General features: G+C 43.2%; 1 protein-coding gene across 1 annotated transcript in view; it reads left to right on the forward strand.

The window, feature by feature from the left end:
- The first annotated feature begins 3,870 nt into the window (after positions 1-3,870).
- The window catches only part of LURAP1L (leucine rich adaptor protein 1 like), a 33,615-nt gene continuing 23,133 nt past the window's right edge, over positions 3,871-14,352 (forward strand). The window contains exon 1 of the mRNA XM_074994890.1: positions 3,871-4,607. Coding sequence (XP_074850991.1) covers positions 4,374-4,607 — 234 coding nt within the window. The 5' untranslated portion in view covers positions 3,871-4,373. The remainder of the gene's footprint in view (positions 4,608-14,352) is intronic.

The following is a 14,352-nucleotide window of genomic DNA, read 5'->3' on the forward strand; positions in this document are numbered from 1 at the left end:
TTTAAGGAATCTTTGACGCAAATGCCATAAGAATCCACCCAGAGCTGAAAATCAGATTAAAGAAACAGAAAGACTTCTGGGGACTTGCCTACCTGTTGGCATTATATCAGGACTGTCTTCCTGCCCCATTAATATGTACAAGAACCAATGGAGATTTAAATAGGAACACTTGGCTCAATATGATTACTCAGTCAATATGAACATTTAGGGCCATCTTGTAGTCTTCATGACCTGATCTAAAGCCCAATGAAGACAGACAGTCTTTATATTGACTTCAGTAATCTTTGAACCAGTCTCTTAGTCATTATTATAAGGAGAAAACTCACATTAACCTCAACAAGACTATTACTTCACTAGACAAAGGAAGGGCCTGATATTACTAGCACTCTTTGCACAGAAATCTACCTGACTTCATCAAGAGAGCTATACAGGGGGATTTGTGGCATCGAGTCCTAGGCGTGTCAGAGCCTGATCTTGCAAACATTCCCAATTTGTGGCAACATACTGAGAACTAAGTGCCACTGATCACCAGGTCCTGCCTATCTCCAGTACGAAGTGTTTTCAAGTTCAGCCACCAAGATTGTCATAGATTTTTGTAAGTATTGGACTCCACCGATGACAGAAACTTTGATAGAATAATTGCAATTTTTATACTACTCAGTCTTGTTCAGAAACTATTTCATTGCTATTGTGCTGTATTTGGGGTTTTGTTTTCTTTTTGTTGTTCATTTACTGTAATCCTATTTCAATCCCCTCCTACTTAACAACTGCTCTTATTTCTTCTGTGAAAAGGCTGCTGGGAGTCTGTGATTGTTCTCCTAGTCAAATGACTTATACCCATATAGCTCCTGCAAAATCAGCTTGAGAAATTCTTTAAGAGACAAACTTGAAGATAGCCCTCTTAATTTGTTGACAGTTCTCTTACGGGATAAAGAGTTCTGAGGTTGCTAAAGTATGTGCCTTGAAATATTTTCAAACACTTAAAAAGAGTGGTCTTTGAAATCCAAGTCTCTATTATAAGAGTCTAGCAGCCTCATGATATTTTTGTTTACAACTATCCTATCCTCTGTGTCAAAGGGGGAATCATATTTCAGCTCTGGGTAGGTTGCTAGGGTACCATTGAAAACCATGGAGTAGAACAGCTTATAATAATAACTCCAATCCACTTAAAATACCCAGAGAAGCATTGGTACGTTAGAGTGGTTGATTCTGCTGATGGTGGCCTAGTGGCACCATTTGGTAAGGTAATGCAGGGATACTTCCTCTCCCAGCTTTTGCTTCCACTCTGTTGACCCAGTACAGCCAGGAGCTCAGAAATTATGTTCATGCAGTGCTCAGCCCTGCAAAGTGTGGAGCAATCCTGTGAGGTACTTAGTGCCCTCAACTCCCACTTAGTGCCCTCAACTCCCTTTGCCAAACAAGCAGTGGCCCTGATAGACTCCAGAACAAGTCTTGCTAGTTCTAGCAGAAAAATTGTGACCGCAAACTCGGGCCCCAGGGCCCTGGTCCCAAGCCCACTGAAGTTTATAGGAGTCTCATCCAATAGTTCCCCGGGTTTAAGATCGGGCCGCAAGTGTGGATGATTCGTAGCCAGAGAGGAGAAGATGGTGGACAAAATGGACAAATCCACATCTCTGAAAATAGTATAGCAGAGGGGTGGGCAATAAAATGGCAGTGGCTTGCCAGGTTAGCCCCTGTAGGGCCACCGCTATACGTAGCTCTGCACGTACAGGTGATTCCAGGTTCTGATTGCCATGGACCACTGCTCCCTGCCCATGGGAGCTGTGGGATTTGGCCCAGACCAGGACACCACTTCCCACAACTCCCATTGTCCCAGAATGGAAATCTGTGACCAATGGGAGCTGCAAGCACCTGTACCCATGGAGGCATAGGTAAATACAATGGCACTGGTCAGTCAGAAGCTAACCCTGGCCCACGGGCTGGTATTAGCTCACCCTGGTATAGCAGAATCTTCATATGGAGGGGAAAATATAATACACATACTTTTTTAAAATATAGTAAAATTGCATCCCTAGTCTATATATATTATAGTTGCTTATTTAAAGAGTAAACTATTTGCTTGTGAGACTTGTTTTTAACTTGTACCAGATCGGATTATCATCCAGACTTGGAGAACATCCATTTTATAGTAATGGGCCTAATTCTAAAACTTACATCAATAGAGGCCAGGAGTAATTCCATCTACTTTCATGAAGTTACACTGGTATAAAACCTATGGGAGATCAGAACGAGGCCCGCTATAATTTGAAAAGCTCCCCCAAATTTCCTTCATTGTATGTGTATATATCTGTGACATCTTATGATTAAAGCTGAAAAGCTTTAATAACTGATTTATTTTATGTGATTTGTTTCCTTTTTGTATTTTACTCAGTTTCAGCAACAGAAAGAAATGATTTCACTTTTAGCTGTTGGCAGCAGTATTTGCAAGGCAAACTTGCTACAGGACTGTTTGTTTTTTTGTACAGGAATGTTTGTTTATTTTTGTGTTTCCTAAACAGCTTAATTTGGCATTTACAAAAGTTTATGAATATTTATATTGAGCGTAAATGTGTTTCAAAAGCTTTCTTTTTAACATAAATATGGAGTTGGATTTAAAGCCAACTGTCAAGTTTTATAATTTGGTTTTTCTCATATTATATGAGGACAGTTTGAATATGATGCAGAGGCATGATATCTTATGCAGTGTCATATGTAAAGACATCATAATGAAACTACCTTATGCGGACTAAACTCAACTCTCAAAAGAAAGGTATGATACGAGCAATGCTATACTTAATGTTGTGACACACTCTTATTAAAGACTACTTGCTGAAATTGATAACTTCCGGAAAACATACTCCAGCATGACACTTACTAAAGGGCAGAGATCAATCCTCCAAAATTGTGGAGGATAATTAATACAGACTGCTCAGTAGCTTTAAATTTATTTATATAGTCCCATAAAAGTAAAACTGATATTTTTGTTGTTATTAGTCACTTGCAGGCTACCAGCCTTGATAACTTTTTTAAATTTAGAAATATCTTCTCTGCATACCCAAAGCCTTCTACAAGGAAACTATATGCACATTTGTGGCAGATATAAGAGATAATGCCACTAAAAGCCATTTTCAAACTGAAAGGGTTTTGAGACTAGACAGTCATTAGATATATACCATGGAGCCTACACTAAATTAATGCACACAACTCCTATTAAATAGTCTCAGAGGGGTAGCCAAGTTAGTCTGTAGCTTCACAAATAACAAGCAGTCTTGTGGCACCTTAAAGACTAACAAATGTATTAGCTTTTGCGGGCTTTTGACCTAGTAAGTGGATTTTGCCCAGGACAACTCCCAACTCCTGTTAGTGTATTCAAGAAAAATCAAGTACCTGTAATCCTGCACAAATTAAAGGATTAAAAAATCCAAGTGTATCTAAACATGATAACTCTTTATCATGTCTATATGCACATACACCTGCACACATCACTACAGACATTTCAGTCGTATTTAACCAACAATCAAGAGTTCCGTAACGTCCCTTTAATATTGAAGTCCCTTGTTCTTATTAGTGCCTATCAGTACCTTAAGGACTTTTGTCCTCTGGATAGAATCAATGCTAAGTATTTCAACAGCGGAGTCCTGAAACGAATGCACAAAAACCTAGTTTGTGCCCTCCTTGCTTTGGTTTAGTCGAAAGGGGACAGCCGGCAGGCATCATCAATAAGAGGCTGCTTTGGTCAATCAGGGTCAGTGTCTACTATGAGCATTACGGTACAAGGGTTGGCCGTCGTCATATCCACCTGCCACTGGGGTTTAAAGTTTCACCCCACCGGGAAACACAAGGACGTGGCTCCGGCTGCCTGCGGGGGAAGCCTGATTCGGCCAGGGGAGTGGATACGCTGTAGCTCTATGGGGAGAATCCGGCGAGGCAGCCCGTAGGAGCGCACGTGACAGGCTGGAAGCTGCTCAGCCCAGGGCCGGGTGGGGGCAGAGGAAAAAGCCCAGCCCCAGAGTCAGCTGTATCTGGCCATGACTCGGTCCCGACGCGCAGAGCCCTGTGCCATGGCCAGCCCGGCGCAGCTCACCGGCTAAGGCGGGCAGCGGCTCTGCGCCAGAGGGGTTTTCTCGGGAAGCGGCCATTGGCTCCGCAGCCGCTGCCAGCCTGCGTGCGGCGGAGCCGGGAGCGCTTTGCCAAGCGGACAAGCCTGATGTCTCCTGCCGGGCACCTGCCCGGCCCGTGCGCCCCTCTCGGGGCTGCCGCAGCCGAGCTCCGAGACGCGGCTCGCAGAGAGAGGGTGCTGAAGCCGGGCCGCTGCGGCTAGTGCTGGATCGGCAGCTGCGCCCTCGCTCCGCGGAGCCGCGGGGCGCCCGAAGATGGAGGAGCCTCCCCTGCCAGACCTGCGCGACGTGGAGCTGAAACTAGGACGCAAAGTGCCCGAGAGCCTGGTGCGCTCCCTGCGCGGGGATGAGCCCGCAGCCCGGGACCGGAGCGGCGGGGGTGGCAACGGCTTCTGCCCGGCTTCGGCCCCCGCGGCCTCCCGGCTCGGCAGCAGCGCCAGCGCCCTGGAGAGACTGGAGACCAAACTTTACCTCCTCAAGCAGGAGATGGTGAGTCTGGCGGGCGGGCGCTGCGCTCCGCTAGCTCCAGGCAGGGGGCGCACCAGGCTGGGGGCGGTGAGCTAGTGCTCCACCCGGCTGCTGCTGCGACCTGCCTAACGCGGGGGCTCACGCTGGCTTGCGCTCGGCCCCCATTTCCCTCTTCGCCTGGGAGAGGAGGCCGCTCCGCTGCAGCCTTCGCACCCGCGCACCTCTCCTGGAAGCTGGGGGACCGAGGGGGCTTCAGTATCTCTATTAGGAAGGCAGTGTGGCTCTTCGAGTGGATTAGGTGCGGAGCTAAGTAAGGCCCGGTGCCTTTGTAGCCAGTTGGCGCACGTTCCAGTTAAGACTTAGAGTAACGAACTACCACTGAGATTCCTGCTCAGTTGTTCTTTTAATGCTCATAAACAAACAGTCTGGTGTGATCTAGTCCTGGGGTGAGCAAACTTTTTATGTTGGGCCCCTACAGTTAGCAGCCCTCCCTGCCCCACACCTATCTAATGCAGTCCAAGCCCATGGAAAATTTGGTTATGTTCATGTGGTGGTGATGGCGGTGGTGGTGGTGGAACTTTTGGCACCTGTAAGAAAATAAGTATGTAGAGTGTAATTTTGTTAATTGTTTGTGACTACACATAAAAACTAATATTTCAACATTTGTAATGAGATGGATGAGCCTGAGACCCAGTGGCTGATCATGCTGTACCCCACCTTATGAAACTTCATGCGCCTCCCCTTTTGCACACCCCTGATCTAGTCTGCTCCTCATAGTTTGCTGAACTTTTCCCCACCCTCCAACAGTATTTCCTGGGAGGGTGAAATGCAGCAGATCTCTAGGCCCCTGGGCAATTAATTTTCATCACTGGCTCACCCACACACAACCAATTCTGAGGGGAAAAAAAAAAAAAAAAACCTCTGTCCTAGCTAGGCCAAAGGAGGGTATCTAAATACCCTCCTCCCCACACACATACTCTCTCACTTCCTTTCTAGAAAGCAAGCCACTAACATCTTTCAGTTGGAGTCCTTAGCAAGGTCTAACCACGCCCCTTGCACTCTCCATTGCTGGTTTCCTAATCTCTGAACACTGCCTCTTAAGAAATCATAGGTTCAAGGCACTCAGTCCTATTAGTTTAATGAACAAAAGGTTAAGGAGATGATTTATTAGTCTGTGTGCAAAACAGATATTTAATAATGGATTGTTCAGCCTAGCAAAAGGTACAACATAAGCTTATGGCTGGAAGTTGAAATTAGACATTCAGATTGGCAAAAAGGCTTATATAAAGGTAGGAGTAATTCATCATTGGAACAATGTAGCAAGTGATATAGATTTTCCATCCCTGGCGATTCTTGACTCAAGACAGATTTTTTATTTTATGTTTTTTCCTCAAAGCTATGCTCTAAGAATTAATCTGGGGAAATTTTATGGCCTCTCGTACAGGAAGTGAAACTAGGTAATAACAATGGTTCCTTTGGCTCTAGAATGTAGGAAAAGAATTGCTGTTATCCATGCACAGTTGAAGCAACTCCTACCACCAAGCTGTGATCACAGTTGCTTAATGTCACTTACGTAGCACTGAGCAGAATGTTCACCTGCTAAAGCGGCTTTTTATCTGCAACACTCTCAGGATATATGTATCCCATACACTTTGCTGGCAGAATGAGGAGTATTCACAATCAGTGATACTCTGGTAGGTTTTGCTGCTTGGAGCGAATGAGACCCTAGACATCAGAAGCTGTTAGCATGTTGCTAAACATTTAGGATAATGCCCTGAACTGTCTTCAAGTACTCCATTTTTAATATGACTAAAACGTTGCTCGAAAGATGGAGGTGTTTACTCCTAAAAATTGCCCTGCCATCAGTCATTCAGTTTATAGGACTAAACTTCTAAGACCTGTTTATTTCTAAATGGAGTATCTTGAAATCTTGGTATGCTTTCATAAAAACCCTATTTATAATTTAGCAGAGTGGTTGTTTGTCTGTGATCTGCCATTGGACCAAGCTATATTTATTCATACTTTAACTCAACTCTTATGCAGGTGGTCCACCTATGTTATGGTAGGTGTTATGTACTGAGTGAAGTTTGTTTTTCATTAGAACCAGATTGTATTTGTTTTCATTAGAAGACCAACTCTGTTAAGCAACTGACTTTAAAGTAAAGAGCAGGTTTCATTTAAAATAAGCCATCCCACCATGCAAATCACAGTGAGCACTTAGTGAGCAGCAATTCATTATCTCTAGTAGTCAGATTGTAAAGTTTGTTAGTCAATGCAAGTGCAAGGTAACGCAGAAGTGTGAAAACAGCTGGAATTAAAGGAACCCAACTTCACAGGCACAAAAAATAGCCCAGTAAATTCTGCAGTAATGCTCCAACTCTTGTCATACAGTTTTAATGTAGACTCTGTAGTATCTGACTGTGATATATATGGGGGCTTTGCTTGTACTCATTCAGAATGCTGTGTATTAACATGGGGCTCTGCTACTGAAGGGTAGCACGGCAACATCAAACATGCTGATACTATTTTTATAGCATGCTATAGTGCATGCTTTTTGCATTTACTACATACTCATGGGGAGGTAGAATCTGGTTTGAGGAAGGAAAAACAAGGCTGAATTTACTAAAAGCTAGTGACAACGTAAATAGGAATGGCCATTTCATATCTAGAGCTGTCACGGTTTATTTTATATATCATTGAATGGGGTTTATTCACAGTATTCATTTAAACAAGTTCTTAATGTTTATCCTAATGATCACTCTCTGAAGATCATGGTGTCAAATTGTTATTTTAACTATTAAGTTTATTTGTTGCGTGGCACTTAAAAATGCAAACCACCATTTGTCTTCACCAGCAAAGTTATGAAGTGGTGTGTGTGCTGTGTTACAAGACAAAGTGATGAAAGTTACAAGGAATAGGGAAAGCTAATTTGGAATTAGTAGGTACTGGTGCATGACTATGAAAATACTTCTGCCTAGTAGCATGCATAGCACCAGATGGTAGCAATATATAATGTGGCTGTCCTGTTTCCCCTTTTCACTCAGGTGCCAAAACAATTTGTATAGCGGGGATGCTGAGAATCGTTGAGCCAAACTGCAAACCCGGTGTATAGTGAAAACCACTCCAAGCCATGGGGGGCAGTAACACACTCATTACCTGTAGTAACAGAGAGGGAGCTGTGCTAGTCTGTATACTATCAGAACAAAAAAGCGGTCAAGTAGCACTTTAAAGCCATATCTGGTATGGCTGCGGTCTGAAGAAGTGGGTCCGTCCCATGAAAGCTCATCTAATAAATTATTTTGTTACTCTTTAAAGTGCTACTTGACTGCTTTTTTATTTCATTACCTGTAGTTCTAGAACCTATGCTATCACAGACACATAAAGGAATCTCTTTCTCTAACCCCACTGCTTGCCCACTGACCTCCGTCCAATTTCTTCCCTTGTTCTCTTGTGTCCGGACTCATTCCCTGAAATTCTTCTGCATAAGTTGTCACTTTCTTCACACTGTTCCCTCACAATACAAACATGCCATCACCTTTCCCTTTAGAAAAACAAAAACTTGACCCCACTTTCCTCATCTAGTACTGCCCCACTTCCTTCATCTCTTCATTCACTGAACATTCTGTCTATGGTCATTGTCTGGAGTTTCTCTCTTCGAGTTCCATAATGAACCCTCTCCACTCTGTGGCTATGGCACTCCACTGAATACCCTCTCACCAAAGTCTGTAGTGACCATATCTTAGCTAAAGTCAGAACCAGAGACGTGTCTGTTGTCTTTGACACCACTGATCAAGGGGTTCTTATGGGGTTCATTGTTCCTAGTTCGTGTCCATCCCAAGTCAGTAGTAAGCAAAGTTATTGTAACGCAGTACTTTAGCTGATCAGTGGCTTCTTCTGGTGATCTCAGTCTCCTTCCTTTTGCACCCGTTGCACTGTTGACAGTTTTGGAAGAGGCACCAAGGATTGGATAAGGCCATGGGCACAGAGTTTGTTTTCTCGCACACTAAAGGCAGGCTGTGTTGATCACAGATGAGGCACATCGGTGGGAGTGTGAGGAAGCATGCATAACTGATATCCAGGAGTCATAGCTCTTAAGTCCTGTGGCACCTTAGAGACTAACAGATATTTTGGAGCATGAGCTTTAGTGGGCAAAGACCTGCTTCATTAGATGAGTGTCGTGTGCCACAGGGCTTCTTGTTGTTTTTGGAGCTTTGTTAAGTGGAGATCCAAACTCTCCAAGACTGTGAAGACTTTTCTGTGAATAACATTCATTAAAAATATTTTTTAGGGAACATCCATCACCACAATAGCTATCCATCTACTCTATATGCACAAATAATTGGGCGTGGGAGTGGGCGGTAAATAAGAGGATGTGGGTTTAGGAGATGGAAAATGAAGGCGTTGTCAGGCACTAAATACTAACTGGGCACCTTTTAACTATTGCTTATTCAGCCTTTTTTCTCTTCCAGTGCAGCCTCAGTAGCAATATGCTGCAGTAAATCACAGCCTGGATTCCTTCCCAGGCCCTAACTGCTATTATAACCAATTATAAATTATTGCTTTCCTCAAGAGCTTCTCTCCCCCACCCCCTATCTCACCTAATTAACCAGACAAAACATCTTCATGTGAGAAGGGTAAAATAAGCAGAGATGCTTAGCGGACCGCCTGCAAGAATCAAATTCTTTGTGTCTTAGAAACAAAGCAAAACAACCGCAAAAATACTCTTCAGTATGTGGAATATTTATCAGCAAAAGAATGACATCCTTTTTTCATTTTTCAAGGGAACTCTGCAAAGGCAGTAAGCCTAGCCTTTTTTGGAGAAGACAAGGCAGGCTCCTAATGCTGGGATTGTAAATTGTACTTAACAGTGGTCTCTCATGGCTTACTAAGGATGACATTTCTAAGTTTAAACCAGCCAGCCCAGGATATCAAGAAGCACTGCTTTTTGAAAGGGAAGAGAAATAGGAGTTGAGGTTGCCTTGTAAACTGTTTGGCTTCTATCCAATCCCTCTCATTCATACAGATGTGGCAGGGGAGAACACATTCAGAAGTAATGTGTAAAGCCTTACAGTGGTTAGATGCATAACCTACCTACAGACATGTTACCCTATGGAGTGAGATGTAGACCACTAGCGGAATATACCGACCACAGTTTGAGATGCTCTCTTTTAGCTTATTCTTTAAATAATCGGGTCGTCCACTGTTGCAAATAATCTTGATAAAGTTTTAAACTCAAGATGAAGCAGAAATATTAGTCTTGCCACTTGCTGAAATTCAAAAGACAAATATATTCAATCTTGGAACCCTCACCCTCCTGCCCTGGAGTTCCACTTCCTTTCCTTCTCCTGTTTTCTTTCATGCTGAGAAACTGTGAGAATGTGTGATTTAAAGAAGGGTGAGGGATGTTTTAACTTTTTTCCTTTACAATTGTTTGCTAATTAGCAGCTCTGTTGTCTTCAGTGGAGATATGGCCCAGCACATGTAAAAAGAACACAAAGCTAAATGTGCATCAAATGCTGAGTTTTCTATTAGATTAGTTATTAGATCTTTGGGTAAACTTTGTAGATAAAATAACCAACTGTAGCAGTCTCAAGCCTGGGTACATCGTTCATTTCACCAATGAGTGACCTCAGTCAGTTATTAATTATTTCTATGTAGTGTTATTACAGTCAGGTTGATCACAGGATATTAGAGAGACCAGATGAGGTAATATGTTGTGGTTGGACCAGCTTGTGTTTCTAACAGCAGAGAGAGAATCTTTTCAGCTTACACAGCCACAACACTGCAGAAGAAGGTTGGAGAACATTCATTCTGAGACAACATAGGTACCGCGATATTGTTTATCACACCAACTTCTGGGAGTGAAAGACAGTCTCCAGGTTCTGAAGAATAGCTCTTTATAAGCTTGTCTTGCTCACCAACAGAAGTCAGTCCAATAAAGACATACTACTTCACTCAATAATTATTTGTACAGTAGGGTCTCAACATTCGTGAGGGTTCCATGTTTAGAACCCTTACGAATGTTGATTTTTCATGAATACGGGGGGGGGAGGGGTGTCTGGGGGGCAGCGGTGGCTGCTGGTGCTCCTGTGTAGAGCCCCAGGAGAAGTGGCGGCTGCTGGTGCTCCTGCCCAGGGCCCTAGGGGAGGCGGCAGCTGCCAGCGCTCCTGCCCAGGGCTCTGGAGGAAGCGGCCACTTGCAAATAGTTGAATTTGTGAACATTAAGCTCATGAATCATGAGATCCTACTGTATTACAAGGAGATGAAATAGACGTGACTTGACCCAGGTCACTGACAGAGGTAGAAATGGAAGCTTCAGATTCTCAAGTCTCACAGCAGCAGCTTCTAAGCTAGCCCACACTGCCTCTCTTTGACCGTGTCTACACGTGCATGCTACTTCAAAGTAGCGGCACTAACTTCGAAATAGCGCCCGTCACGGCTACACGTGTTGGGCGCTATTTTGATGTTAACATCGACGTTAGGCGGCGAGACATCGAAGCCGCTAACCCCATGAGGGGATGGGAATAGCGCCCTACTTCGAAGTTGAATGTCGAAGTAGGGCACGTGTAGACGATCCGTGTCCTGCAACATCGAAATAGCGGGGTCCGCCATGGTGGCCATCAGCTGAGGGTTGAGAGACGCGCTCTCTCCAGCCCCTGCGGGGCTCTATGGTCACCGTGTGCAGCAGCCCTTAGCCCAGGGCTTCTGGCTGCTGCTGCGGCAGCTGGGGATCCATGCTGCATGCACAGGGTCTGCAACCAGTTGTCGGCTCTGTGGATCTTGTGGTGTTTAGTGCACCTGTGTCTAGGAGGGGCCCTTTAAGGGAGCGGCTTGCTGTTGAGTCCGCCCTGTGACCCTGTCTGCAGCTGTTCATGACACCCTTATTTCGATGTGTGCTACTTTGGCATGTAGACGTTCCCTCGCAGCGCCTATTTTGATGTGGTGCTGCGCAACGTCGATGTTGAACATCGACGTTGCCAGCCCTGGAGGACGTGTAGACGTTATTCATCGAAATAGCCTATTTCGATGTCGCCACATCGAAATAGGCTACTTCGATGTTGGCTTCACGTGTAGACGTAGCCTTTGTGTATGGATCTTCTTTGCCAGGAGGAATGTAGCTGTGGTAAGGAGCTTGTAATCTTGAGGTGGAAGTACATAGGTTTGGGAGGGGACATGTATAGAGATCCTCATGTTTGACAACGATGCCACAGAATGCTCTGCAGAGAAAACATTAATTCATATATACCCCTCCACACACACGCGCGCATGCATACCCTTCTGGTTCTACTATAGTTAAGTTCCTTTCTCCTTGCCTCTTGTAGGACTAATACTGCCTCCAAAATAGTAATAAAGAATAATATGGCCAAGTATTCCACAAATCCACTTCCATAATAAAACTTTTAGCCTGCTTCCAGCCCTTAGATCCGTTGCTCTCTGAACCACTTCCTTAGCCAATAGTATAAGTATGAATTTTTTGGGGCAGAAATGTTTCTCAGTGTTGATGTTAAAATGAGTACACGAAGCACTTTGCACTTGGCATTCTGGTTGAACTCACAAAGAAAGTAGCTTCTGAATTGGATTGGAGGTTCCCAAAGCATTTAATGTTTAAAACAATCTACACAGATCAAGACATGATTTTTTCAATTATATAAATATTGTCTGTATAGAGGAAGTATTCAGACATCAGAGCTGTTTTAAACCCTCCTTGTTATCATTCCCATGGCTGTTTAAAGGAATGTTATACTGTGCACAAAATTGTATTGTCCATAGATCTATAAAGCTTGTGCATGGATCCCAAAGGCTTTTAGCAAATACCAACTGAGGTCCCAAAATATACAGACTTCCAATTTGTGGAGGAAATTTGCTTACAGTGTAGATGTAGAATTTGGTCAGGATGGCCACGGCTGACCTGCTGGAGCTAAAAAATCCTCTGTAGTGATCCTGAAACTCAAAATGTTGGGTGCGGGGGGCGGGTTTGAAGGACTGAACTATGTCTGTAATATACTTTTAACCATAGTGATTTTAAATAGATAGAAAGTGAGGAAGTATTCTTCCACCCTTCATAACATTAGTTAGGTCCTTGATTCTTCAGCCTTTAGCTGGTTTCCAGGTGACAATTACACACATTCTTAATGATTATGAGTGTGTTCATTAGTCGCATAAGGAGTTCCCTACCACCTTTTTAGGAATCTTCATCTGTTCTGTGGCAAGTGGTATAATAGAAGTAGTAATGTGGTACTCCAAGAGTGAGGAAGGCAGAGATGGTAAAATACATTTATGTAAGTAATTTCCAGCTGCCTGCCAACTCAGCTTGACATTGGAAGGTGGAATCAAAACTCCACCTACTTTTCAACTCTCCACATAACTGTGGACTTAAAAGTATGGATCATGTGCTGTGAATCATGCCTCAGATTGAATTCATACTATTTTTATATTTAAAAGCTTTTTAATTATGACCTCTAAAACCATCTGATTATTACAGTGTAAATAAACTAAAGAGAACCCAGTGTAGCAATGCTCTGCTCAGCAAAGTTTATAAGCTTCAGTTTTGTGGTTTAATGTTAAGGTCTTGAATGAAAATTTTTAAAACAAGCTGTAGTAAAATCTTCTAGCCTGACCTCTTCTTGAGTTTGAGGAGAATGCCATTTCAGATTAAAACATATGGCGTCTGGTTTTTTTTTGTGTGTTTTCCTTTCAGGCTCAAATGATACAGAAGTGTCTAAACTAATTTCCTTCGAAGGCCAGGTGAAAGTTTTGTCAGCAGAGCTATGTTAGTTGCATGTGATAAGGTGTGTTTGTGATTGACGTAGCCAGCAAAAGCTCCTAGTATAGATGCAGTTATACAAGGAAAAGCAGTTTTGCTTGTATAGCTATCTCTTGGCAGGGCTGGAATATGCATGACCAGCAAAACTGCATTTTACTGGTAGAAGCTGTATTTGCACGAGGAACACTTTGCTGGTATAGTTTGCCAGTATAGCTAAAGCACTGTAGATCTGATCTAGCAGCAAAACCTACTGTAGATCTGACCTAGCAGCAAAAATGCTAGCCTGAGAACTACCATATGCATTTTCATCACCATGACTTATTAACTGTAAGCTTTGGTAAAGTGTGAGCCAATAAACTGGGAATGCAAATGGAAGGTGGAAATCAACTCTAAATATAGTGCTGCAGTGCAGGGAATCTGCCTGTTTGAATGAAAAGCTCATATTAGCAACTTAAAAGAAAAATCTTGGTGGTCTTTGGCAGGCTAAAAACATTGGCAAACAGAACTAGAACCCATGGAGTGTGGGAGGGAGAAAGAAGAATATATGGAAAAATTCAGGATCAGGTATGCAAGAGACTGGATTTCTAGGGTTCAGCTGGTGTGGAGTATTACGTACAGGCATTGTTGTGCTTCAGTGTGGACACTACCTATGCTCATGGGGGGGATCCTTCCCACTGGTGTAGGAAATACATGTGAGATAGCTTAAGTACTGTATCATTCCATTAACAGCCCTATTAAATATCAACTAAATATTGATTGTCTTTCTCACTAATGGAAGAAGGTATTGCCTCAACCCTTGCCTAACTTGAATTCATAAGTAAACTGAGTCCTAAGTGAGTCATTTTTAATTTCATCATGCATAATCTCTAGTACCAATCTGCATCAGAGTATATACATTCACACCCAAAACTGTATAATGAACAGTTAATGAAATTTCTAGTTTCCTTTATTATCAGAACTGGACTGAAATTTTCAAAAGTATTAAATTTTAACCCACTAAAA

The sequence above is a fragment of the Carettochelys insculpta genome, chromosome 5, assembly GCF_033958435.1.
Source record: "Carettochelys insculpta isolate YL-2023 chromosome 5, ASM3395843v1, whole genome shotgun sequence".
Classification (NCBI taxonomy): domain Eukaryota; kingdom Metazoa; phylum Chordata; order Testudines; family Carettochelyidae; genus Carettochelys; species Carettochelys insculpta.